Consider the following 27,285-nt stretch of genomic DNA (forward strand, 5'->3'; position numbering starts at 1 on the left):
ACAAAATTAATAAAAATGAATTAGGGAATCTTGTGCAAGTTTGATAATGGGATTATAACTTAAGATAATTGAACTATTTGTTTAAAATAGTTTACAATGAATTCTTAATAGCATCACCAAACTTCTCAGGGATACAAAGACAAGAATTATCTATAAATAATATAATTAGCAGTCTTAGAAAAATAAATATGAATTTCTCTAAATACTTAATTTTTATTGAAAGGAATAATTTTGTATTTAAAATTCTTATGAAGATGCTGAAATAAAATTAAATTTATATTAAATTCAATTTTTAGTTTTATGAAGAGATAACACGAATGATTAAAGCATATCCTTATTGGAGAAGAAATAAAATATTTAATTTTTTTTAAAAGGAACTCACCCTAAAGGAAATTTCTAAGTTTTCTCCTCCCCAAATATCCATTCCAGCATCATATGTTCCAATTTCCTGAAAGTAATCTCTGTCTATTGAAAAAAGTCCTCCTGCCATTGTCGGTGTTCTGAAATGTAACCATAATATCACATTATTAATCATAATTTAAATTTTACAATCAGTTTTTGCTTTTAAAAGTAGTTTTACAGTTCCTAATAACTACAGAATAAAGGCTTATTCTCACACTCTTCTGAAACCATCACAGGCGCACGCAGATTTCTGTATCTTTTGCTGTGTTTGGTTTACAGACAAAACTGGCATCCCAGTCATACCGTCCCTACTGGACCTGCTCCCCATCGCAGCTTCTGCCTGGGCATTGCTCTCTGCCACAGTTTTGACTTCCCCAGGGCTCTTCCTGTCTTTAATATCTTTCTTGCATCTCAGGTCCTGGATAAGCTTCCCCTTGAACTTCTTCTAAAGTTGAAGTTAATTCTCTGTAACTCCCTCCATCTGACTGTGTAACTATTTCATAGTTCCTGGCAACTATACATGCAGCTGACTGTATTAACCAGCTGGACTCTGGCTGAAGGTAACATGTCAGGTTCTATACAGTGGCAAACCAGGTGAAGGCGTAAGATTAAACAGGATGAAAACAATGAGGGCCTTTCTCTAAACCTATAGGAACCTTTCAGGAAAGGAGCTGAAGTGCAGAATAAAATCAATACACTCCTAAGAGGATCGTCATCCTGATCAAGTATGGTACGTCCTCTGCAAATGATGAGCCCAACTCATTAAAACAGGTGTGTGTGTGGGGGGGGGAAAGGTGAAATTAAGAAGAGAAATAATAATGGAGGATTTAATTAAATTATTAACAGTCAACCTTTTGATTTCCATGAAGAGTGACTGTGGATGAAAAATGGACTCCATTCAGGAGAAAATAAAGAAGTTCATGGACTGAGGCTATTAGGAAGCCCATATTGTAGGAGGAATTGGCCACCTATGAAATTTTTAAGTGTACTTCTTCCTTGCCTTAGTGGAGGTGGTAAGCATTTGTCCTTCCAGTGGAAACAGTTGTTTCCAATTGTAGGTTAAGGATTACTTCAATTTTAGAAGAAAAAAGCTAATATCTTAGGAGTAAAAGAAAACAGGCCAATATCCAAAGTTATTATTTAGTGCAGGGGCTTCTTTACCTAGTGTTTTGGGATTCTCTAAAATTTCTAGAGTTATATGCTAAATCTTCTGTTCTGTATATATGTATTATCCCCTATTGGAGAAGGCCTATAGCTTTGAGCAAATTTTCAAAGAAGTCCATAATCTAAGATTGTTCAGAAACCGCTGATTTAGATGGTGGACTGAACTGTCAGCTAAAGAGAGAAAAAGTCTCTTCTACGTCTAGAAAGGACTATAGAGTTATTGGGAATTCTCCAACTTTGTCACAACTGGAAGTGAATTTAAGGGAAAACAGAGCAGAGGAGCCTAGGATAGGAGGAAAAAATCAGAAAGCTTAAGTTTGGTTCTAAAGAAACTCCTCATTACTATAGAAGCAGCAGGGTATGCAATTGGGATAAATTCTAGGATGGCTCTCAGAAAGCTCAAAGGTCTCAATTTAAAGGTTCTAAATAGCATGAAGAATTTTACCCTTTTCTGAAAAAAAGTTTATAAATGACCAGGATAAAATAAAAGAAAATCAGAAAATGCATTAAAGAAAATTCCTTCTTACACTTGTGAATTCTAGTTATTTATATTTGAAATTAGCTTTTCAGACCTTACTGATCAAAAACTATCATCCATATGTAATAAATTTGGATTTAAAATCTTACTTTCTGATGTAAGAAACCTGTTTTAGGTAATATTTTCACACACAGACACAATTAATTAAGGGACATTCTGATTTAAACTAAAAATTATCTCTAACAACCAAAGTATACCACAATCTGACTGATATATCTGCAAGCTGTCGTTCATACAGGAACAAAAGCACACATCAGGCCATCATCCTTTCTCATGTGCATTAGATTTATATAAATGAAAAATTCTAATTTTATTAATTGATCAGAAGAAAAAAAATCCCTGATGAAGACACTGATATGGGAAAGATGACTCTACCTATAAGGTGTACAAATGCTTCACAACCCTCTAAACACACTTACGACTCCTTTGATATGATTCCCAAGCTTCACAATCTCCTTATAATAACCCTCTAGGGACTGGGAGAAAGATCAAAGGAGAAGGTGCAGTTATAACAGAGAAGATAGGATTTAACGAATGAACATGATTGCTGAATCATTATATATTGGTATTTTTTTAAGTCTCCAATGTCTTGGAGTAGTTAGAAGTAAAAACCTAAAATTGTGGAATTGTAACCCACATCATACTCTGAAATCTACAACTAATTTTTGCGGTATGCTTTAAAATTCATTGCTTTTTTGTATAGATGGTATTTTTCACAATCAAAAAAAATGCAAAAAGAAAACAAACCAAAAACGAACACTCCAGGGGGAACATTTGACAAACGAATTACCTGACAGGAAGAGTCCGATCACCTTTCCTTCTGTCCATTTCTCTTTGGGGAACAGGATACCAGCGAAAATTGAGCTTCCAGTTGAATCCCCCATAGGTCATATCAGAACCTGCCATGTACTCAAAAGTATCATCACTGATCACATCAATGATAGGACATACCACTGTTTTCCTAAAATCATAAAAGAACATTGAAAATAAAACTTTTCCTATGTGACAACTACCACAGCAACAATTATATACTAAACATTTTATACTACAGTTAACATTTTTATTTTATTATCTTTCAAATTAATAATAGACTTTATTAGAAGAACTTTAGGTTTATAGAAAATTGAGATTTCCCCAGATAGTCCCTCTCCATGGCTCAGTTTCCCTGATCATTAACATTTGCATTATGTGGTACATTTGTTACAAGTGAAGAACCAATACTGCTAACATTATTAACTAAAGTCCATAGTTTACATTAGGGTTCACTCTTTCTGTTGTACAGTTCTATGGGTTTTTGACAAATGCCTAATGTCATGTATCCACCATTATAGTATCATACAGAATAGTCTCACTGCCCTAAAAGTCCCCTGACCTCCACCTAGCCATCCCACCTGCCCTTACCCCTACTCCTCAAATTCTCGGCAACCACCAATCTTTTTACCATGTCTGTAGTCTTGTCTTTTCCAAAATGTCCCACAGTTGGAATCATACGGTTCGCAGCCTTTCAGATTGGCTTTTCATACTAAGCTATATGAACTTAAGGCTTTTCCACGTGAACTGAAGGCTTTATATGGCCTGATAGCTCATTTCTTTTTTATCACTGAAAAGTATTCCATTGTATGGATGAACCACAGTTAGTTCATCCAGTCTACTACTGAAGGACATTTGGTTACTTCTAGTTCTTTAGCAATTTTGACAAGGTGGCTATAAACATTTGTGTGCAGATTTTGTCATCAATGTAAGTTTTCTACTCATTTGCGTTAATACCAAGGGGGCATGATTGCTGGATCATATTGTAAGGCTATGTTTAGTTCTCTAAAAGACTGCCAGACTATCTTCTACAGTGGCCGTATCATTTTGCATTCCCAACAGCAATGGATGAACTTCCTGCTGCTCCGTATTCTCACAAGGATTTGGTGTGGTCACTTTTTTGGATTTAGTCATTTAATTGAAGTTTCAATTTATAATCCCCTAATGATATGTTATATGTTGAAAATCTCTTCAACGCGTATTTGCAATCTTTACACTTTCTGTGAGGTATCTGTTTAGATCTTTTGTCCATTGTTTATAGCTATCTGTTTTATTTAATTACACAGATAACAAACACAAATTCATTCTTGTATAAAATTTAAACTACACAGAGGTCAGAACCAGTGTGCCCCTTCCCACCTTAATCACACTGTTTTCTGAGATAAACTTGATTAGTAGTCTGGTGTTCATCCTTAAGGCCCTATCCTGCATTCCTACAGCTAAGACTTTCTTTGGTTTGAGGTTTATTGTTTAATATACCATTATACCATATTATACCATATAATTACATATTATACCATATAATATACCATTATTAAGAAATGGGTATATTTTATCCTTCAACCTACTTTTTTTTCTTATTGTGGGGAAAAATATATCTATCTATATAACATAACATATATATAACACATCAACTTTCCCATCTCAATCACTCTTCAGCATTCTATTTAGTGGATTCATCACATTCACTCCGATACTGTACCCTCACCACCTGCTGTTACGAAAACTTTCCCATCTCCTCCAACAAAACCCTACACCCATTATGCATTAACAATTCATTCCTCTCATCCCCTTTTCCTGGTAATCTGTAGTCTACTTCCTGTGTTGATGAACCAGCATACTCTCCAATATTTCTTTTGTAGTTACCATGGGACTTAAAATTAACATTCTAAATCTATAGCTATCTCATTTGCTTTTATACCATCTTAACTTCAATAGTATCCACAAACCATGTTTCTATACCCTCTGTCCCCCTACCTTTATATTCTTGTCACAAAATACATATATATATATGCACTGAGTCTGAAACACTGGCTTAGCATTACCTGTTACGCATTTTATTTCTAATTCCTATAGGAAATAACAAGTGGAATTACAATGTAAAAACAGAATCATACTGGTTTATATTTACTCATGTCATTATCCTCATTGGAGAGCTTTATTTCCTCCTGTGGTGTCAGTCTATTGTCTAGTGTCCTTTCTTTTTGACCTGCAGAACTCTCTTTAGCATCTGTCATAGAGTTGGTCTAGTGATGATGAACCCCCTCAGCTTTTGTTTATCTGGAAATGTCTTACTCTCGCTCTCATTTCTGAAAGACAGTTTTGCCAGATATAGAATTCTTGACTGGCAATTTTTTGCCTTTTGCACTTTAAATATGCCATCCTACTGTTTTCTTTCCTCCATAGTTTCAATGAGAAACTGGTATTTAATCTTACTGAGGCTACCTTGTACGATACATTAGTTTTCTTCTGCAGCTTTCAGAATTCTATCTTTATCTCTGGTATTTGACAGGTTGATTATAATATGTGGTAGCATGAGTCTATCTGAGCTGATCTTGTTCGAAGTTTGCTGAGTGTCTTTGATGTATATTCTCATGTCTTTTGTTAAATTTGAGAAGTTTCAGCCATTATGTCTTTGAATATTCTCTTTCTTCTCCTTCTGGGACTATCATAACATGTCTATTAGTTCACCTAATGTGCTCCACAGGTTTCTCAAGGTCTGTTTACTTCCTTCATTCTGCTCCTCAGACTGAATGATTTCAATTGTCCTAACTTCACATTCTCTGAATCTTTCTTCTCTCAGCTCCAAGCTGTTGTCGAACCCCTCTAGGGCATTTTAAATTTCTGCTACTGTGGTTTTCAGCTCTGTTTGGTGCCTTTTCATAATTTCCATCTCTCTATTGATATCCCCTTTGTGTCCCTTCATCGTGTTCCTGACTTCTTTTAGTTCTTTGTCCGTGTTTTCTTTTAGCTCTTTGAACATATTCACAACAGTTTTAAAAGTCTTTGGTATAGCTCAGGACTGGTCCTTCTCATGGATTGTTTCTAATGCTTTAAACTCCTTTCCCTAGACCACTGCATTCTTTCTATGTTTCTTTTTTTTGGGGTGGGGCACATGGTCTGGGAATCGAACCCAGGTCTCTCGCATGAAAGGGGGCATTCTAACCACGGAACTACCAGTGCACTCTGTTTCTTTTTAAACTTTGGTTGAAGCCTGGATATTTTGAATTTTAAGGTATTGCCATTGGAATTTAGACTCTGCAGTGTTTGTTTCTTAGAGCTATATCCAGCTAGCATTATGACAGAGCTTTCCTTGACTGCCAGGAGAAGGATAGAAAGACAGAAAGGAGGAGGAAGGAAAAAAGAGAAAAATCCACCTTCCCAGCCTTTGCAGACTGACCTGTACAAGTGCTCTCCTTCAGGGTTTATCCATACAGTGAGTTCAGAGAATAGCTCCAAAAGAAAACAGAGGGGTCTTCCTGCTCCTGCCTGCGCATGTGTCTTGTCTTGGGCATGTGGCCTTAGGATTTTCCCCATTTACATGGATCCAAATGTCTCTCTTGCCTAGGAAAGTTTCCTCATGGTCCTGGACACTGTTGTCCTATAGCCAGCAATCCCTTGTCCCAGTCAACCACAGCTTGACAACCCTCTCATGGTGTTCTGTAGGAGAGTTCTGTGACCTGCCTTCTACACTTGGGAGCCAGCTCTGGATGGCAAACAAGTATTCTGGGTTGGTCTGGGTTGGTCCACTAGTCAGACTGTGCCAGATATACATACTTCCAGCAAATGAGGGAGGGGGTTCTAGTTTGCTAGCTGACGGAATGTAATATACCAGAAACGGAATGGCTTTTAAAAAGGGGAATTTAACAAGTTGCTAGTTTACAGTTCTAAGGCCGAGAAAATGTCCCAATTACAAGTCTATAGAAATGTCCAATCAAAGGCATCCAGGGTAAGATACCTTGGTTCTAGAAGGCTGATGAAGTTCAGGGTTTCTCTCTCAAGTGGAAGGGCACATGGTGAACGTAGTCCGAGTTTCTCTCTCATGTGGAAAGGCATGTGGTGAACACAGTCATGGTTCCTCTCTCATCCGGAAGGGCACATGGCAAACACAGCATCATCTGCTAGCTTCTTCTCCTGGCTTCCTGTTTCATGAAGCTCCCCAGGAGGCATTTTCCTTCTTCATCTCCAAAGGCTGTTCGCTGGTAGACTCTGCTTCTCGTGGCTATATCGTTCTGCTTTGCTCTCTCTAAATCTCCTTTTTATTCTCCAAAATGTTTCCTCTTTTATAGGACTCCAGGAACTTATCAAGATCCACCCAAATGGGTGGAGACATGTTGTCACCTAAACCAGCTTAACAACCACTATTGATTAAATCACATCTTCAGGGAGATGATCTGATTATAGTTTCAAACATACAGTATTGAATAGGGATTATTCTGTCTTTATAAAATGGGATTTAGAGTAAAACGTGGCTTTTCTAGGGGACATGCATTCTTTCAAACCAGCACAGAAGGTTACTCTGCTCCCTCTGTATATGGGTGTAGGGACCCACACTGGGAGTGCAGGCTAGCTTTGTGTGGAGCTGGTGAGGGGGTAGGAGAGGGGCCAATTAGGGTGCCATGAGTCACTCCACATTCTTTTTTTAACTTTTTTTTATTGCATAGTATAGCATATATAAAAAGCAAAGAAATAAAAAAGCAATAGTTTTCAGAGCACTCTTCAACAAGTGGTTACAGGACAGATCCAAGAGTTTGTCATGGGCTACCATACGATCCTCTCATACTTTTCCTTCTAGCTGCTCCAGAATATAGGAGACTAGAGGCTTTTATTAATTATACTTCTGTTCCCCCTTTTGGTCAGAATGGACTTGTTGATCCCACGGTGCCAGGTCTGGATTCATCCCTGGGAGTCATCTCCCATGTCTCCAGGGAGACTTTCACCCCTGAATGTCATGTCGCACGGAGTGGGGAGGGCAATGATTTCACTTGCAGAGTTGGGCTTAGAGAGACTGAGGCCACATCTGAGCAACAACAGAGGTCCTCCAGAAGTAACTCTTCGGCATGCCTATAGGTAGTCTAAGCTTCTCCGCTACCTACATAAGCTTCATAAGAGGAAGCCTCATGATCAAGGGCATGTCCTATTGATTTAGGTGTCCCTAAAGTTTGACACACTATCAGGGGATTCCCTGATGGTAAGGTTTAATAGTTCCATATTCTTTCTCACCTCCCTCATGGGACTTCGTCAATACTTTTTGATTATCTGCTTAATATACTCTAGGATGTTTCCAGGTATTACAATAATCTACATAGGATAAAGGACTCCTTTCTTATTCTGTGCTTCCTGCATTTCAGTTGTTCAAAGGAACTATATAGATAGGTTGAATTAGATTATGCGCTACAAAAAATTTCAGTTCCAGATCAAATAAACCTTTCTTCCATTGGTTTCAAACAGTATGTGTGGCTCTAAAATACAGACACTGTCTTCCTTACTCCTATGTACTGAATTACTTTAAACCCAAACTGTTTAGTTTCATTCCTATCTCTAAATATCAGGTTATATATGCAAAACAGCCTCTCAAAATCCACAAATAATAATCACAATGAACAACTGGACTTTGAAATAAAAACCTCTTCAATTATCACCAAAAAGTTTGAAATATTTTGGTATAAACCTAACAATATGTATAAGTATTAGGAAAGCTATAAAACTGAATGTACTGGTTTGAATGATGTATGTACCCTAGAAAAACTATGTTTTAATCCTAATCCCATTTTGTGAAGGCAGCCGTTTCTTCTAATCTCCATTGTTCATTGTGACATATAAAAAAACAATTGCCATTTCTACATTAACCTTGTATTCCAAACCTTCTTAATTACTTATTAGTCCCAGGAGATTTTTGTTTTTTGTGTTTTAAAGATTCCTTGGGATTTTCTACATGGGCTATCATGTCATTTGTAAACAGAGACAGTTTTATTTCTTCCTTTCTAATGTATATACATTTTACTTTCTTTTCTTGTCTTACTGAATTGTTAGGACTTCCAGTACAAGGCTGAATAGGAATGGTCAGAGGGGACATACCTTGCCTTGTTCCCAAACTTTCTAGAGGGAAAGTATCCAGTTTCTCACTGTTAAGTTTGACATTGTTAGTTATCGTAGATGCTCTTTACCTGAAGTTGAAGAAATTCCCCTCTATTCTTAGTTAGCTAAGAGTTTTTTTCTTGAATGGGTGAATTTTGTTAAATGTTTTTTCTATATATTTTTGATATGATCATACGATTTTTCTTCTTTACCCTGCTGATGCAGTGGATTGCATTAGTTAATTTTTGAATGCCAAACAAGTTCTGTATACCTAGAATAAATACTATTTGTTTGTGGAGTATAATTGTTTTTATACATTGCTGGATTCAATTTGGTAATATTTATTAAAGATTTTTGCATCTATGTACATGAGATTTATGTCCATATTTTTTCTTTCTTATAATGACTTTGGCTTTGGTTTAGGGTATTGCTGGTCTCAAAGAATCAAATATAAATAAGTGTTCCTTACTCTTCTATTTTCTGGAAACAAAATATAGAGAATTGGTATCATTTCTTCCTATGTATTTGTTGAATTAACCAGTGAAACCTGGTGCTTACTATTTTGGAAAGTTTTTAACTGTTGATTCAATGTCTTTGGTAGATATAGGCCTATTCAGATGATTTATTTTTCCTTTGTATGAGTTTTGGTAGACTGTGTCCTTCAAGAAATTGGCCCATTCATTTAAGTCACCAAATTTGTGGGCAAACAGTTGTCTAACATATTCCTTTATTATCCCATTAATGTCCATGAGATCAGCAGTGATCATTTTTCTGCTGATATTAGAGATTTGTGTCTTCTCTCTCTCTCTTTCTTTTTTGTTAGCCTGGTATTTTGGTTTGCTAAAGCTGACAGAATGCAATGTACCAGAAATGGGTTGTCTTTTTAAAAGTGGATTTATTAGGTTATAAACTTACAGTTCTAAGGCATGAAAATGTCCAAATTAAGGCACCCAGAAAAGAATATCTAGACTCTGAAGAAAGGCCAATGGCATTGGGGTTCCTCTGTCACATGGGAAGACACATGTCTGGCATCTGCTGGTCCTTCACTCCTGGTTTGTACTGCTTTCAGCTTCTGATTCCAGTGGCTTTCTCCCTGAGCATTTGCGGGTCCTTACTTGCTACTTCGGGGACACCTCTCTGTGCTCTCTGTGTCCTGTGAGTCCACTCTTAGTGTCGCCAGGGCATTTGTCTCTCTCTCTTGGTTCTGTGTCAGCTTTCTCCAAAATGTCTCTGGGTGTTTTTATTGTCTCTCTAAAGGTCTGTGGGCTCTCTAGGCTTTTACTGTCTGTTTATCTTCTCACAAAGGATTCCAATAAAGAGGATTAAGACCCAACTTGAATTGGGTGGGTCACATCTCCATGGAAACAACCTAATCAAAAAGCTTCACCCACAATAAATCTGCATCCACAAGAATGGATTAGAATGTGGCTTTTCTAGAGTACATAACAGTTTCAAACCAGCATACCTGGCTAGAGGTTTATCTATTTTATTGTTCTTTTCAAAGAACCATGTTGTGGTTTTATTGATTTTATTTTTCTACTTTCAATTTCATTGATAGCTGCTTTAATTTTTACGATTTCTTTTCTTCTCCCTGCTTTAGGTTTATATTGCTCTCCTTTCTCTAGCTTCCTAAGATGAAAGTTTAGATTGTTATTTTAGATCTTTCTTCTTTTCTAATATATGTATTCAATACCACAAATTCCCCTCTCCAACACTGCTTTCATTACATCCCATAAATTTTGATAAATTTTATTTTCATTTGCTTAAAAATCTTTTTAATTTCTTGAAGACCTCTTTGATCTATGTGTTATTTTGTATTGTGTTAATTTCCAAATATTTAAAAATTTTTCACCTACCTATTACTGATTTCTAGTTTAATTCTACTGTGTTCTTAGAACATACTTTGTATGATGTCTATTCTTTTATATTTACTAAGCTGTGTTTGATGGACCAGAGTGTGATTTACTTGGTGAATGTTCTATGTAAATCTGAGAAGAATGTGTATTCTACTGTTATTGAATGAAGTATTTTATAAATGTCAATTAGATCCATTTGATAGATGGTGTTCATTTTAACTATATCCTTACTGATTTTCTGGCTCCTGGATCTGTCAATTACTGATAGAGGGGTGCTGTAGTATACAAATACAATAATGAATTTGTCTCTTTCTCCTTGCAGTTCTATCAGTTTTTATTTCATGTATTTTTGGTGCTCTGTTATTCTGCACACACAGATTAAGAATTGTTACACATTCTTACAGAATCATTATGTAATGCTTTTCTTTATTCTTGATAGTTTTCTGTGTTCTCAAATTTATATGGCTACTCCAGCTTTCTTCTGATTTGTGTTACTATGATATATATTTCTCCAATTGTACACTAAGTACTTGTAAAATTTTAAGAAAAAATTATAATGTTAAAGAAAATTGTGAAAACTTCCTGTGATATCCTCACCAAACTAGCAAACAATCACATTTTGTTGATTACCTACTGTCCCTTTTTATGTTCATATTTACCATATATAAAAATACTTAAAACATTGCTATAGTTTTCAAAATTAAGATTTTAATGACTGCACATTTAACCACTTAAGGTAATTTTCTTAATAATCAACTCTTGAGTATTTGTTCTTCATAGTTTTTTGCTATTAAGGTCTTATAGTGAACATGCTCGTATACATAGTATTTCGCTTTTGCTTTAAGAGTAAACTTTCAGAAATGAGATCACCCAGTTAAAAGGCAGGAACTTTTTTATGGTACTATTCTTTATTGATTTCATTTTGTGGTTAGTCTTTTAAATATTAATTTAGTCAGTCTTTTTTTAACCCAAGGTCATTAAGATATTTTACTAAGTCATCCTTTAGAATACCTATTGTTCTGTGTTTTACCATTTTGATCTACCATTCACCTTGTATTGATTTTTGTGCATGGTTCAAAGTAAGTGCCAAATTTCATTATAGTCTTTCCATGTGATTATCCAATTGATTCATAGCTTTTATTAAAAAGAATCATCTACAGTTCTTCCACCTTTGTCACAAATCGCATGTTCATGAATGCCTGGTTCTGGTTTTGAACACTGGGTTCTATTCCAGGGGTCTATTTATCCTTATACCAAAACACTACTGCTGTAATTATTACAGCTTTATAACAAACCTTAATAACCAGTAGCGAAATCCTACAACTCTTTTTTTCAAGATTATTTTAGTTATTCTCGGCCCTCTGAATTTTCATACATATTTTATTACTTAGTCTAATTCCATATTAAAAAACAACCTGTTGTGATTCTGACTGTTTTGAATCAATCTGTGAAGAACCGACATTTTTTGTAACAATGAGTTGTCACACATATGAGCATGCGTATCCCCCATTTGAGTTTTCTTTAGTTCCTCCGAAGAGATTTTGTTTTTTTTTAATGTTAAAGATTGTGTTAGTTAGATTCAGTTGTCAACTTGGCCAGGTGAGCATACCTATTTCTGTTGCTGCAGACACAAACCAATGGTACGTGAATCTCATCTATTGCTAATTACATCTGCAGTCGGCTAGGAGGCGTGTCTGCTGCAATGAGTGACGTTTGACTTAATTGGCTGGTGCTTAAATGAGAGATCGCAACATAGCACAGCTTAGCAGCTTGGCACTCCTCATCTCAGCACTTGCAGCTCAGCCCAGGCCTTTGGAGATGGAGAAAGAAATCACCCCAGGGAAAGTTGTTGGGACCCAGGGGCCTGGAGAGAAGACCAGCAGAGACCATCCTGTGCCTTCCACGTAAGAAAGAACCTCAGTGGAAAGTTAGCTGCCTTTCCTCTGAAGAACCAACAAAATAAATCCCCATTTATTAAAAGCCAATCTGTCTCTGGTGTGTTGCATTCCGGCAGCTAGCAAACCAGAACAAAGATGTTACATATCTTTGTTGAGATTTATTTCCAGCTAGTTCATGCTTTTTGATGTTACTGTAAATGGCATACATTTTTTAGACTTTTGATTTTCACATAATTTTAGACTCACACAGACATTGCAAAAATGTTACAAAAATTTCCCTTCACTCAACTCCCCACAATGATAACATTTATTTAGCCACAGAACAGAAACACTGCTATAATGCCATTAACTAAACTGCAGGCATCGTTTGATTTCCCAATTTTTACATCACTTTTTTTGCCCATAGTTCTTCGAGATTTTATCACATGTACAGATTTGTGTAACAGCTACCACCACAATCAAGGTACAAAATTTCCTCATTCCCCAAAGAAAATGCCTCATGCTATATCCACCCTCTTAAAGCTGGTACTAGCAGCCACTGACAGGTTCTTCAACACTTGCTAAAAATTTATCGTTTGAAGAATATTATATATATGGAATCATGTAGTATGTAACTTTTTGACATTAGCTCTTCTCAGTCTGTTTAGTAATGCCCTTGAGATCCATCTAAGTTATTGAGTGTATCAACAATTTGTTCCTTCCTATTGCCTAGAAGTCCATAATATGCATGTATCACAGTTTGTTTATCCATGTACCCTTTGAATGGCATTTATGTATGCATATATATTAGGTTGCTAATACTTTCTCAATGTTCCTGTTTCACTTCAGCAGGCCCTGCATGTCTGGAGACAGAGATATCCTCTCTCCTTGCTTCTGCTCCTTCTCCAATGGCAGACTGCTGTTGGTTCAATACTTGGTGCTAAGCTTGTGGTAGGGTTTGGAGAGATCCTCTGTGGTCCTGGCCCAGCCACAGTATTAGCCAGATCCTACGGGAGTGGGCCATGGTGATGGAGCTTTCTCAGTATTCCTAGTCCTCTTTTCTGTGGCAGGCAAACACTGCCTTTAATCTGTGGTTGGTCTTGGGCTCATGCTTCCCATCCGTCCCCTAGTCAAAGCAGACATCTGCTGGTTCTGGTACATGATCTTAGATCCAAGACCCAGGGGCAAAGGATTCTGCTTCTATCCCACCTCCAGCAGCACTGGATCTTTGCTATTTCCTGGGGTACAGCCTGGCAGAGGGAATAAAAGCACTTGCTACATCCTCCCTCTAACAGCAGCCTTTGACAACCATGGATATGTTCTTCTTTGAGTCTTGATTTATTTAGAAGCATATTATTAAATTTTCAAGTGACTATTTTCTTTCCACTTTGTCTCATATTAATAAAATTGTGCATTATCATGCAATTATTTAGTTCACTTATTTCAATTATGGATATATCTGAATTAATCCACCATACTATTATTTGCTTTCTAATGGTCTCTTGTTCTTCTTTCTATTAAGTATGTTTATTACCCATTTCCCTCTCAACTGGTTTATTGGATATAACTTTTATCAGTTATCCTAGAAATTACATGTATCTTTGGCTTCCTAACAGCTATAATATAGATTAATACTAGTCACTTCCTTAGCAATGTAAGGACCTTTAATCGCTTTAACTCCATTTATCCTCCCATCACTTTCTGTGCTTTGACTGTCGTATATACTAAGTATACATGTATATTTATGCCTGACAAGACACTATCATTTTTGCTTCACGTATCATTAACAGTCATTTATACTACTCATGTTTTTCTCTTCTCTTTTCACTCTACCTACCCTCAATACTATGGTAGCTCCATTTGGATCATTTTCCTTCTGCCTAAAGAATTCTTTTTGTTATTTCCTTTAGTGAGGGCCTTTTGCTCGTGGAATCTTTCAGTTTGTGACTAAAAATGAATTTATCTCACCATCATTTTTGAAGGACTTTTTTTTTATATAGAACTCTAGGCTGGTTATTATTTTCTCTCAGCAGTTTATGGATAGCATTCCATTGCCTTCTGGGTTCTACTGCTTGTTGAGAAGTCAAATATTAGTCTTCTTTGTACTAAGTCTTCTTCCTTTGACTAATTCTAAAATGTTCTCTAGTCCTTGGTCTTCAGCAGCTTTATCGTGATATGTCTAGATGTACCTTTCTTTGTGTTTACCCTGTTTACGGGCCACAGCACTTCCTGAATATGAGTTTGTTGAATTTTCTTAGTTGTGGAAAATTCTCAGATGCTTTCTCTTCAACTACTGCTTATTATCCTTTTCCAGTCTTTTTGGGACTCTTATTATACATATTAGGAAATTTTTTTTCATATCCCAGGTACCTCTTTATGTCTTTCAGTATTTTTCACTTTTCTGTTTCTCAGTGCTTCAGTTCAAGATATTTTTCTGACCTAAGTTCCACTTTCATAATACTACCTTTGTGTCTAAGAATCCATCTATTGTAGAATTCTTACTACAATTATTTTTTCAGTTCTAGAATTTCTAGAGCTTCCAGTTCTCTACTGAAGTCTTTAAATTCCTTGAACACATTACTCATAACTATTTTAAAGTCCTAGTTTAGATCTACTGTGGGTCTATTTTCATTATTTTTTCTTAGATTTTGTTAAGTCTTCTTATGTCACTGTTTATTTCTTATTAAAAGTCTGAGAGTGAATATAAAAAATTTAGAGATATTTTGATACTTTGGATGACCTTATCTTCTTCAGAAGAGGATTTCTGCGTCTACTAGTATCCAGGCACTAGCAATCCTAGATCATTCTAATCCAGTCAGACCCTGACATCTTTTGAAGCTGGCTTTAGTTACCGTAATGATGGATTTATCCTTGGTTTTCTCTAACTTCTAGGGCATAGCCTTTAGGGATCCTAACTGAACATTTGTGGCAATGACCAAGGCTCTTTTTTGCTACCTGTGAATTCCAATTTTTGTCTCCAACAGTCCCCTGCATCTTTTGAAAGCTTTCTTCAGCATCTGTCCTCTAAACCAACAGTTTTAAAACTGGCATCTGCTTCAAATAGAAAAGTGAATCCAGTGTGAGGTACTATTTTCTGGACTTCCCTCTACCCCACATCTTGGCCCCTCAACTCTGGCAGTTCACTGATGCTTTCAAAGAGGTATTTTTTAATATCATTTTTTAAGTTGTTCTAAATGGTAGGATTGTTCCAAATCTATGTAGTCAGCCAGAAGTGGAACGTGTGCCTGGATAATTCACCAGCCTGCGCTTTGCTTCACCACAGCTAACTACTTTCTCTATATGGATGTTCCTAGGATATTTTTTCTTTTTAAATTCCATTTTTTTTTACACCCTAGAATATGTCTACTATTGATGGACATTTGAGGTGTTTCCTAGTTTTTGCTACTTTGAACCAGGCACAAGAACATTCCTGCACATGCATCCTAGTTCATATGTACAAGAGTTTCTCTAACTATATTTCTAGAAATGGAAATGCCTGGTTGCAAGGTACATATGTGCTAAACTTCAGCTGGTAACCAAAAACTTTCTATTTTTCCAAAGCAATTGTACCAATTTGGCCTCCCCCATAAAGAGATGCTGTTCTAGTTTGCTAGCTGCTGGAATGCAATATACCAGAAACAGAATGGCTTTTAAAATGGGGAATTTAATAAGTTGCTAGTTTACAGTTCTAAGGCCGAGAAAATGTCCCAATCACAACAAGTCTATAGAAATGTCCATCAAAGGTATCCATCCAGGGAAAGATACCTTGGTTCAGGAAGGCCAATGAAGTACAGGGTTTCTCTCTCAAGTGAGAAGGCACATGGCAAACACAGTCAGAGTTTCTCTTTCATATAGAAGGTCACATGGTGAATACGGCGTCATCTGCCAGCTTCTTCTCCTGGCTTCCTGTTTCCTGAAGCTCCCCAGGATACATTTTCATTCTTCATCTCCAAAGGTCGCTGGCTTGTGGACTCTCTGCTTCGTGGTGCTGCAGCATTCTCTGCTCTTTCCGAATCTTGCATTCTCCAAAACGTTTCCTCTTTTATAGGACTCCAATAAACCAATCAAGACCCATCCAAATGGGTGGAGACATGTCATCATCTAATCCAGCTTAACAACCATTCTTGACTAAATCACATCATCCAGGGAGATGATCTGATTACAGTTTCAAATATACAGTATTGAATAGGATTATTCTACCTTTATGAAATGGGATCTTGATTAAAACATGGCTTTTCTAGGGGGCATACATCCTTTTAAACCAGCACAGATGCTATTTGTTATCATTCCACATCTTTGTCAACTATCAGTATTTTCTGACTTTTTCTGTTTCCACTTCAGTTTTTCTGTAGGGTTGTTGTCTTACTGTTTTGTACGTGTTCTTTATGTTTTTGTATATAAGTTCTTTGTCATTATATATGTTGTAGATATCTTCTCTCAGTTTGTGGCTTGTTCACTTTTCATGGTATCCTTTGATGACCAGAGGTTTTAAATTTTAATGTAGCAGAATTAATTTTTTCCCTTCTTTAAGAAGTTTTTCCCTATCTCATATCATAAAGATATTCTCCTATATTGTCTTCAAAAGGAACTGTATTTTTGCCTCTCACATTTAAGTTTTTACTCTGCAAGAAGCTGATTTCTGTATATGACATGCAGTTAAGTATCCAACTTTTTAAATTTTCTTTATGGGGAACCAACTGTTTCCCCACTATTTATTTAAAGGTTCATTTTTCCTCTGCTGTAAGTATCAGCACCTGCTCTGTCAAATTCATCATAAATCAAGTTTCCATATAAACTTGGAGTTATTTCTGGATACACTTCTCTGGTTCACTAGTCTATTGTGAATTCCTACATCTATAAATCATTGCCAATATTAGTATAGCTTTAAAATAAATCTTGATATCTGGTAGGGTCCCTTGTGCCTGATTTCTTCCTCAGGAGCTTTTTTTTTTTACTTCTTCATATAAATGTCAAAATTGGCCTGTTAATTCCTCAAATAAAGTTCTGTTGAGATTTCAATAGGAAATGTATTACATTTATAGATCAATTTTGGAGAACTGATATTTTTATGATATTGAATTTTCTATCCATAAGTATTATCCATCTCTCCACTTAGATTTAGTGAATTTCAATAGTTTTCTATCTTATGCATCTTTTACTAAATATATTCCTAAATAGACATGATTTTTACGGTTGTCATAAATGGTATCTTTCATTTTTTTTCTTTAAACACATGACATTTTCTAACACTTCCTTGATAGTATGGAGAAAGGCAATTGTCTTTTTAAATTATAATTTTGAAAAATAAGTTAATGGGGTATACTAAACAAACTGGTTTTCTCATATTAAACCAAACTTGCATTCCTGGGATGAACCAAAATTAGTCATGGTATGTTACAGTTTTAAAATATGTTGCTGGTATTGTGAGATTTTCACATTAGTGTTTATGAGTGGGCTTGGGCTATAATTTTCCTCATAGTTCTTTTCTGGTTTTTGTATAAAGGTTAATCTAGCCTCATAAAATGAGTTAGGTTGGCTCTCTCTGTTTTTATACTGTTTACAAACTAGTAGAGGAATTTTTTCCCCCCTTTCTCTACCCCAAATCTAGTAAATTTTCTTGCTGGTCCTTCTGGTGAGGTGAGATTTATTTCTCATTCACACTGAGAGTACAGACTTTCAGGATTCCAGCTTTATGCAGTTTTTGCTATTAGTCTCCCACCTTAGGATGAGCATAGGCGTTATCTCCCATCCTCTTATCCTCTTTATCCATCAAGGCAGAAGAAGCTCAGTGTCTCCAGGGTTCAGCAGAAACCTCGAGGTGAAAGCTAGCATTACTGTTTACTTTCACCTTGCTTTGAGATCTGCAAATTTCTTATTTTTGTGCCAAATGAGTGATGCATTTTTAAATGCTTTGTATTTTATCCAGCATTTTGACCTTGGCACTAGAAAGGTTACTCAGGATATCTTCTACTCTATCAGAGAGCCAAAAGTGGAAGTCAGTGTGGTTGCCATTTCAGCCAACTCCCCTTTTATACTTCTGTCATCACTTCATATGGTTTTCTCTCTATGGGTTCAGGCTCTTGTTTCATGAAGGTTATGTGTTCTCTTTATGCAAGCAAATTATTTCCTAAAGCAGTCATCTATCACTTGTAGGAAACAATTTACAGATAATCTATCCTTTGATTCTTCAGAGCAATGTCCCCCTTCCTAAGGCTGCTGCATCTTTTCAGTGGCCTAAAGATTGTTTTTCCTCTTTATTTTCATCCATGAAAGAGGAGGAATGTAGATTCAATATTTGTTTGTTACCAAACAGAATAGAAGCAGTGGCTTTAGCTCCCCCATGCTCCACTCAACTACTAAAAGTTTATTAACTGAAATCAAAGTCTTATAGTTAAATTGACATAGATAGCCTTGAGAACATATTACAGTACTCAGCAAAAATTCAACTGATAGAGCTAGGAGACAGATGTCAGGTTTTCACACAAGCAAGAACTAAGCCACAACCAAGTAGTTAGCAGTTCTTTGAAAAGTATGGCACATGAAAGACTATAACCATCGCCATGCATTGTTCTCAATGCCCTTCCTGCAGTATCTAACATTATAGAGCTTTTCCACGAACAATGGAGCATTTCAGGATGCAATGTATTGCTTTCCATCCCCTTCTAACTACCTGCTGTGCTACAAGAGGTGAGGCACAGTCTCTTGTACACATGTAGATAGAGATACGATGACAGGGCATGGCACACACACCTGCCTGCCCTAGCGTGAGTCTCAGATAGCAAAGACAAAGAAAAGGGTTTTATCCTATTGTGATGGTTTGAAGTTGCATGTATCCCAGAAAAAAACACATTCTTAAGTTCAATCTGTTCTTGTGGTTATGGACCCATTTCAAGTGAGACCTTTTAATGAGGTTACTTCAGTTAAGAAGGTGAGGACCAACTCAACCAGGATGAGTCTTAATCCTCTTACTGGAGGCCTTTATAAGCACAGTGAAATTCAGATAGGCAGAGACAAACTTATGGGGAGCAAGAGGCTGTACACTGATAGAACCCAGAAGAAAAGGGAGAGACCAGGAGCTGCCATCATATGCCTTGTCATGTGACAGAGAAGTTAAGTTTTGCTGCAGTCAGCCCCAGGACACCTAGTCTTTGGGGAGAAAGCATCTCCTTGACATCTGGATTTGGATTTTCTTTTAGCCTCAAAACCTTAAGCTAATAAATCCCTATTGTTTAAGCCAACCCACTGCCTGCTATTTGCTTGAGCAGCCTAGGAAATGAAAACACCTACCTTCAAGTTCATTGTCCACCTGTTCTGCTCTAGCTTAGTGAACAGAAAATACAGTACATGTTCCAACAACATATTTCCCAATCCAGCCCCATAAAAAGAGTTTTTAAACATTCCTTCTTCTAGACTCTAGAATGTGGTCTTCTCTCACGTTTAGTTTAGAATGCTCTTCATTGGAGGAAACTATTTTTGTATTTATGTAAAAATATACAATTTTGCCACTTACAACATAGTTTAGAACACATACACTGAAAACAAACTTATTTACCTGTCATGTTTGATTCTGGCTAAGAGAGGCTCCAGCCATCCCACTGTACACTCACAATGAGCATCTAAGAAGGTGATCACTTGACCTTTAGACACAGCAGCGCCTTTTAATCTAGCTCTGATCAATCCAGAACGTTGTTCCATTCGAATTACATGAACTGGTACTTTTAATTTCCTCACGTAACTCTCCAGAGGCCTTTTCAAAAAGTCTGAAAAATTAACAAAATGAACAAAAAATAACATGAAAAAAGGTGAACAGGGGCTATGTAGATGTATAGCAATTTTAATTTGCAATATTCATCCAACACATATTTACTGAGTACTTTCTCTACCAGGAAGCATTTTTATTCTTTAGAACCATGTACTAGAGCTGCCTCTACCCTATTACATGTGGAATAAGGAGAGAGCTTTTGCACTCAGGCTCAATCAAGGGGAGGCATGTTACCACATTTCTCTAACCAACTTTCTTGGCTCATTTCTTCTTTTTCTGTCTTGCTAAAGAATCAGGAACAGAAAGAGAGCAATTAAAAAGCCTTAAATCCAGACCTGAACAGTGAGAAGAAACAGAATAAAGAATAGCTGTTAGAAATCAGAAAATTGTGTAAATTCTTCAAAGGTAGAAATGAATCATCTTATTGATTAATATAGACTTTGACTATATATTCCTTGTATCAGCAGGCAAGAAGAGAGGTTGAGCTCAGGAGAGAAATGCTAGACTGTGACTGTAGGTCAAATAGAGATTCTTAACAGACAAGTAGGTCTAGGTAAAACAGTTCTGTTTGATTTTTAAAAAGGAAGGACGGCTGAGAAGGGAAAGAGAAAAATGGAGGGAAAAGGGAGAAAGAGTATGAGAGCTATCGTGCAGAATTCAGGTAGAGATTATACACCTAAGCAAAGATGTACTGTCTCCAAAATACTTAATTGACTTTAAAAAGCAGAAAAGGCTCCACTTCCTCAAAGCAAAAAGAATGGATTTTTCAGATAAGGTCAGTTCATGGAATTTATGCTAGGATGATCATATGGCCACATGTCTTTCCAATTATAATCTATCTAGGGAAAGAAATAATTGAGATGGAACTAGGGAGGGGGCTATGACTAGCTCTTCCCACAGAACTCAAGTATTGGGAAGGTCATACAGAGATTAGGAATGCATGCACTAAGGGCTCTTAACATACTAACAGTGGGTACTGAAAGGCTTCCAACATAGTGTGAAGGGAAAGATAAATAGCAGTGAAATGGTTCTTGCTTTTTTGCAACAGTAAGACCAGAATGACTCAATAAGTAATCAGAGATAAGGAAACTGTGAAAAGAAAGAGCTATGTGACTGACTACACCAGAATACTGATCATTTTCATTTCTGCTAATATACTTTCTAACATTGGGTCCAAAAAAGAGTATCTGAAAAATAACTGGACTAGAATTCCTGATTACCACTGTGACTTTAGGAACCAAGCAATGTATTCTGAATAAAAAAGGTTCTGAAGGTAGTGCTCAATCCTGGAGAAAAGCGACATTGAGCACTGGTAGCTATCTGTGTCTGGTGAGCACTATGCTAGTCTCTCCACATGTTTAATTTAATCTTCACAACAACACTATGAGGTTGAGTATTAATATGAGCACTTTCGAAACCAAAATCTGAGGCTAAGAATATTACATGAACTTGATCAAGGTGTCACAGTTGGGAAAGTGATGGAAACACAAGTCAATCAAACCTAGATGTGCCAGATTTTGAAGACTATTTTTTCCAACCACAGCAAGAAATCTTAGATGAGAACTTCAGAAAAAAACAGCTAAGGACTTTGGAGTCACACGATCTGACAGGTTTAATTACTACTTCATGTCCTGCATTTGATAGACTCTTATATGTTAGGCTATTGGGTATGTCACAGTGTGCTTCCCAATATGTTTTTCAAAAAATATTAGACAGATTAAAGTGCTTAAGAACCAAAGCAAACGAATTCCCGAGTTCCATACCTTTGAAAGCTGTAATACACTGTATTATCTGTGTATAGAATGAAAAAATATATAATTCCATAGTATAGGGGCTCAAAAAAGATGTTACATAAATCTGCTTGGTATCTTGAAGGCTTTCATATAACAAGACTAAGAAATTGGTCTTTCTATCCATTGGCACAGAATTATGGAGTCGGGGCTGGGTAGGGATTAGGAACTATCTATTTCAAAGCCTCATTTTACAAAAACAGGAGGTTAAGTATGTCATCTAAAAGTAGGAAAGAATCTTCTTTATCAAAATATCTTTATAGCTTTTAGGCTTATAAATGGACCCTTCGACCATCTTTCCATCAGGGAATGTGAGGTTATCAAGAAGTGCGCCTGCTAAGGAATGAATGTTAGTGTGATGGTCGGGGAATATTTCATTGTTCACAACATTTGAGAAATATTAGCCACCTAGGACGCTAAAGAGTTGTAGGAAGAGGAAAGAATGCAGAGTCTAATAAACTTAATCCCTACTAAATATGAACTTCCATTCCCTTTGTGGAAATTGAGAAAAGTAACAGTCATTTCAGTTCAGGAACATTAAATCAGTTGTAATTAAGTCTTAAAATAGCCTTCTGCAGTGGCGATTACATAACTTTAAGCATTAACTCGGATTCATCCAAACTCTATCTTCATCACAGACCCTGTAATAATAAAGTTGCTTCAGCAGTCATGTGCATGCCAGTTAAGAGGTCAGACTGTAGGTTTATCCTGGGTTTAGATACTCTATTTTATTAAATCTCATTCTCCTCATAAGTAAAATAGGGATAATTATAGCACTTAAATTATACTTCTTTAATAAATGGCTATTGACAACTGAGCAGGTTAACTGTGAACTAAAGTACCCTGAACACACAAGGAGATTGTGCATGCTACACAACCTCATTAGGAGGTTTGCACAGACAGGAAGTAAATGTCAGGAACTGACTGTAGATTATTCTTTCACTCATTCATCAAATAAATTCTGGGCTATTTACCATACAAGAGGCATTGTATGCACTGAGGAGACAATGGTGAGCAAAAAGATCTAATGGAGTGTATAATCTAAAGGAGGAAAACAGGCATTACATAGACAAGAAAACACTTAAATATTCTGGTGAGAGCTGTGGAGAAGTAGTATAGTATGTTATGAGATGTGTTCTGAGGGACAGGACCAGATCTGGCAAGGTCAAGGAGGGCCTCTCTAAAGAAATCACATTTGGACTGAACTCTGAAGAATGATTAGATGGTAATTAACTAGGCTGGGGAGACAGAGAACAATGCTCCCTGGAGAAACGATGTTTTAGGGAGTGAGAAGAGGATCATGTAAGTGAAGGCTTTGAGATAGACAGGAAGAAATTCAAATTCAAGGAAGAAAAACGTGGATGATGGGCAGAAATAGGAGGTAGGGAGGGAATAGTTCAAGAAGTGACTGGAGATAGAGGCAGGTGCCAGGTCATGCAGGACTCAGAGGAACGGCATTAATCAGAGAAGTGAGGCGACCAGATTTACAGGAATGAGAAGCACACCCTGCATGAGTGTGCATGAAGCTGAACAGGGGAAAGGGCTGCGAGTGGATGTGGGGAAACTAGTTATACTAGGTTAGTCTATTTCAGCTGTCCAGGTGAGAAAGGATGGCGCTTCGGCTGTGTTTCATGAAGAAAAAAAAAGGAAACTTAAAATATATAGGGCAGAGCTACTTAGTTTATAGAAATAAAGAGCCTGGTTTGGTCACCACCTAAACAAAAGGTAACAGAGCCAAAGATTTTTTCTTTTTAACATTTTTTTTATTATATAATATACATATATACAAAGCAAAGAAAGAAAAAAGCAGTAATTTTCAAAGCACTATTCAACAAGTAGTTACAGGATAAATCCCAGAGTTTGCCATTGGCAACCATACCATCATCTCAGATTTTTTCTTCTAGCTACTCCAGAACACTGGACACTAGAAGGAATAATATTTTTTAATCATCACAATCGACTTTTTTCATTTTTTTGAAAAATAATATATATGCAAAAAAGCAATAAATTTCAAAGCACATCACAACAATTAGTTGTAGAACAGATTTCAGAGTTTGGCATGGGTTACAATTCCACAATTTTAGGTTTTTACGTCTAACTGTTTAAGACACTGGAGGCTAGAAGAAATATCAATATGATGATTCAGCAACCATACTTGCTTGTTAAACTCTACCTTCTCTATATAACTCCACCATCACCTTTGATCTTTCTCCCACTCTTTAGGGGTATTTGGGTTATTCCTATTCTTACTTTTTTATGTTGGAATATGGGGTAGGGAGACGGATCAAACTGATATTCTGGAGAGGCTGGGCCCTCTAGGTTTTAGTATTTATTTTGTCCAGGAACACATCTGGAGGTTGTAGGTTTCTGGGAAGTTACCCTAGTGCATGGAACATTTGTAGAATCTTATATATTGTCCTAGTTGTTCCTTAGAATTGGCTGGAATGGTTTTGGTTGGGATTTGGCAATTTATAGTAGATAGCAATGTCTAACTGAAGCTTGCATAAGAGTGACCTTCAGAGTAGCCTCTCGATACCTTATTTGTTTAAATTTCTTTTCCCCTTTTTGGTTAAGATGGCTTTGTTGCTTCCATGGTGCCAGGCCAGACTCATCACTGGGGGTCATCTCTTATGCCGCAAGGGAGACATTCACCACTGGATGCCAAGACTCATTTAGGTGGGAGGGCAATGATTTCACTTGTAGAGTTGGGCTTAGAGAGAGTGAGGCCATTATCTGAACAACAAAAGAGGTCCTCCAGAAGTAACTCTTAGGCATACGTATAGGATGGCTAAGCTTCTCTGCTACATACACAAGCTTCACAAGAGCAACCCTCAAGATCAAGGGCTTGGCCTTTTGATTTGGCTGTCCCTAATGTTTGACACAGTATCAGGGGTTTCCCCAGTGTTAAAGTTTAATAGTTCCATATTCTTTCTTCCAGTCTTCCAGGGATTTTGCCAATACTTTTTGATTATCTGCTTAATATATTCTGTTTTCTTATAAGCATATTCTAAATGAGACCATACAATAACTACTCTTTTGTTTCTGGCTTATTTTGCCGCACCAAGTGTCCCACAGGTTCACTCACAATGTTGCATGCCTCACAACTTTGTTCCTTTTCTTAGCAGCACAATGTTCAATCATATATATACCATCACTCACCAATCTACTTTTCAATTAGTGTATCCTTCAGTCACCTGCATTCATTAGGCGTCACACATAATGTCCAAAGTACACAATCCATCAACACTCTCAATTTTAGACAATTTCACTGTTCCCAAGAGAAAGATAACCAAAAAACACACCTTCACCAAAAAGGAAACCTAAACCTCCCCTTACACTTGTCCCTTCCCCCCATTATTTATTCCCAGTGTTGCTGTGGTACTAATGATGTTTTCCTGTTAATTCAGCGCCCATAGCATGCAATGGCAGTTTTTCCCCAGTACCCTGAACATAAACACTCTTTATATGAGAATCATACCTTTGAAGTAGTTCATGCAAGAACTTATTTATATTTGTAGTGTTAATCAGTGGGACCTAGAGGTCCATACAACTCCTTTCAATCATGTTTACCTTCAATACGGTAATATTACTTATAGACCCACTAGTGAATGACTTTTACTTCTATCTATTCCCTTACATTTGAGTTCAACCTCATTAACTAACCCTTCACCCATCTCTAGTTTCTACGTATCTTTAAATCCCCTATACTCTATATTATAAGCCTCTGATTTTACCTTTACCATGGTCATAAAAGTAGAGTCATACAGTATCTATCCTTTCGTGTCTGGCTTATTTCACTCAGCATTTTGTCCTCAATGCTCATTCATCTTGTCATGTGCTTCAGGACATCATTTCATCTTACTGCCACATAATATTTCATCATATGTATATATCACATTTCGGTAATCCATTTGTCTGTTGATGGGCACCTGGATTGTTTCCATCTTTTGGTGATTGTGAATAATGCTGCTATTAACATCTGTGTGCAAATGTCTGTTTCTGTCACTGCTTTCAGCTCTTCTGGGTATACAGCAAGTAATGCTACTGCCGGGTCACAGGGCAACTCTATACTTAAGTTTCCTAAGGAACCACCAAACTGTCTTCCATAGTTGCTGTAACATTATATCTTCCCACCAGCAGTGGATAAATGTCCCAATTTCTCCACATCCTCTCCAACATTTGTAGTTTCCTGTCTGTTAATAGCATAGCCATTCTAACAGGTATGAGGTGGTATCTTATTGTAGTCTTGATCTGCATTTCCATTATAGCTAATGAACATGAGCATCTCTTCATGTGCTTGTGAGCCATCTGTATTGGCTCTTCAGAAAAATGCCTACTTATATTTTTAGCCCATTTTATAATTGGGTTGTTTGTCCTTTCGTTGCTCAGCTGTATGATTTCTATATGTATACAGGATGATATCAAACCTTTGCCTGATGTGTGATTTCCAAATAGTTTCTCCCATTGAGTTGGCTGCCTCTTCACCATTTCAGTGAATTCTTTTGAGGTGCAAAAGCATTTGATTTTCAGGAGTTCCCATTTATCTATTTTTTCTTTTGTTACTTGTGCTTTGGGTGTAAAGTGTAAGAAGCTATCTCCTATCATTAGGTCTTGGAGATGTTTCCCCACATTTTTTTCTAGAAGGTTATGGTACCACTCTTATATTTAGGTGTTTGATCCACTTTGAGTTAATTTTTGTATAAGGTGTGAAGTAAGGGTCTTTCATTCTTTTGGCTACTGATACTCAGTTCTCCCATGTGCATTTATTGAAAAGACTATTTTGCCCCAGATCAGTGGATATGGGGGGCCTTGTCAAAAATCAGTTGACCATAGATTTGGTGGTCTATTTCTGCATTCTCAATCTATTCCACTGCTCAATACCTCTATCTTTGTGCCAGTACCATGCTGTTTTGACCACTGTGGCTTTATAATAAGTTTTAAAATTAGAAAATGTCAATCCTCCCACTTCATTCTTCTTTTTAGGCTCCTTTTAGTTATTTGGCATGTC

The 27,285-nt window shown here is 36.8% G+C and overlaps 1 protein-coding gene across 3 annotated transcripts in view; it reads right to left on the reverse strand.

Annotated features, from left to right (window-relative positions):
• The window catches only part of GALNT1 (polypeptide N-acetylgalactosaminyltransferase 1), a 174,220-nt gene that overhangs the window by 24,405 nt on the left and 122,530 nt on the right, over nt 1–27,285 (reverse strand). For all 3 annotated transcript variants that reach the window (XM_077135619.1, XM_077135621.1, XM_077135620.1), the window contains exons 6-8: nt 20,278–20,485; nt 2,895–3,065; nt 383–500 (exon numbers count right to left, since the gene is read on the reverse strand). In XM_077135619.1, coding sequence (XP_076991734.1) covers nt 383–500; nt 2,895–3,065; nt 20,278–20,485 — 497 coding nt within the window. The remainder of the gene's footprint in view (nt 1–382; nt 501–2,894; nt 3,066–20,277; nt 20,486–27,285) is intronic.

The sequence above is a fragment of the Tamandua tetradactyla genome, chromosome 18 (genome assembly GCF_023851605.1).
Source record: "Tamandua tetradactyla isolate mTamTet1 chromosome 18, mTamTet1.pri, whole genome shotgun sequence".
Classification (NCBI taxonomy): Eukaryota; Metazoa; Chordata; class Mammalia; order Pilosa; family Myrmecophagidae; genus Tamandua; species Tamandua tetradactyla.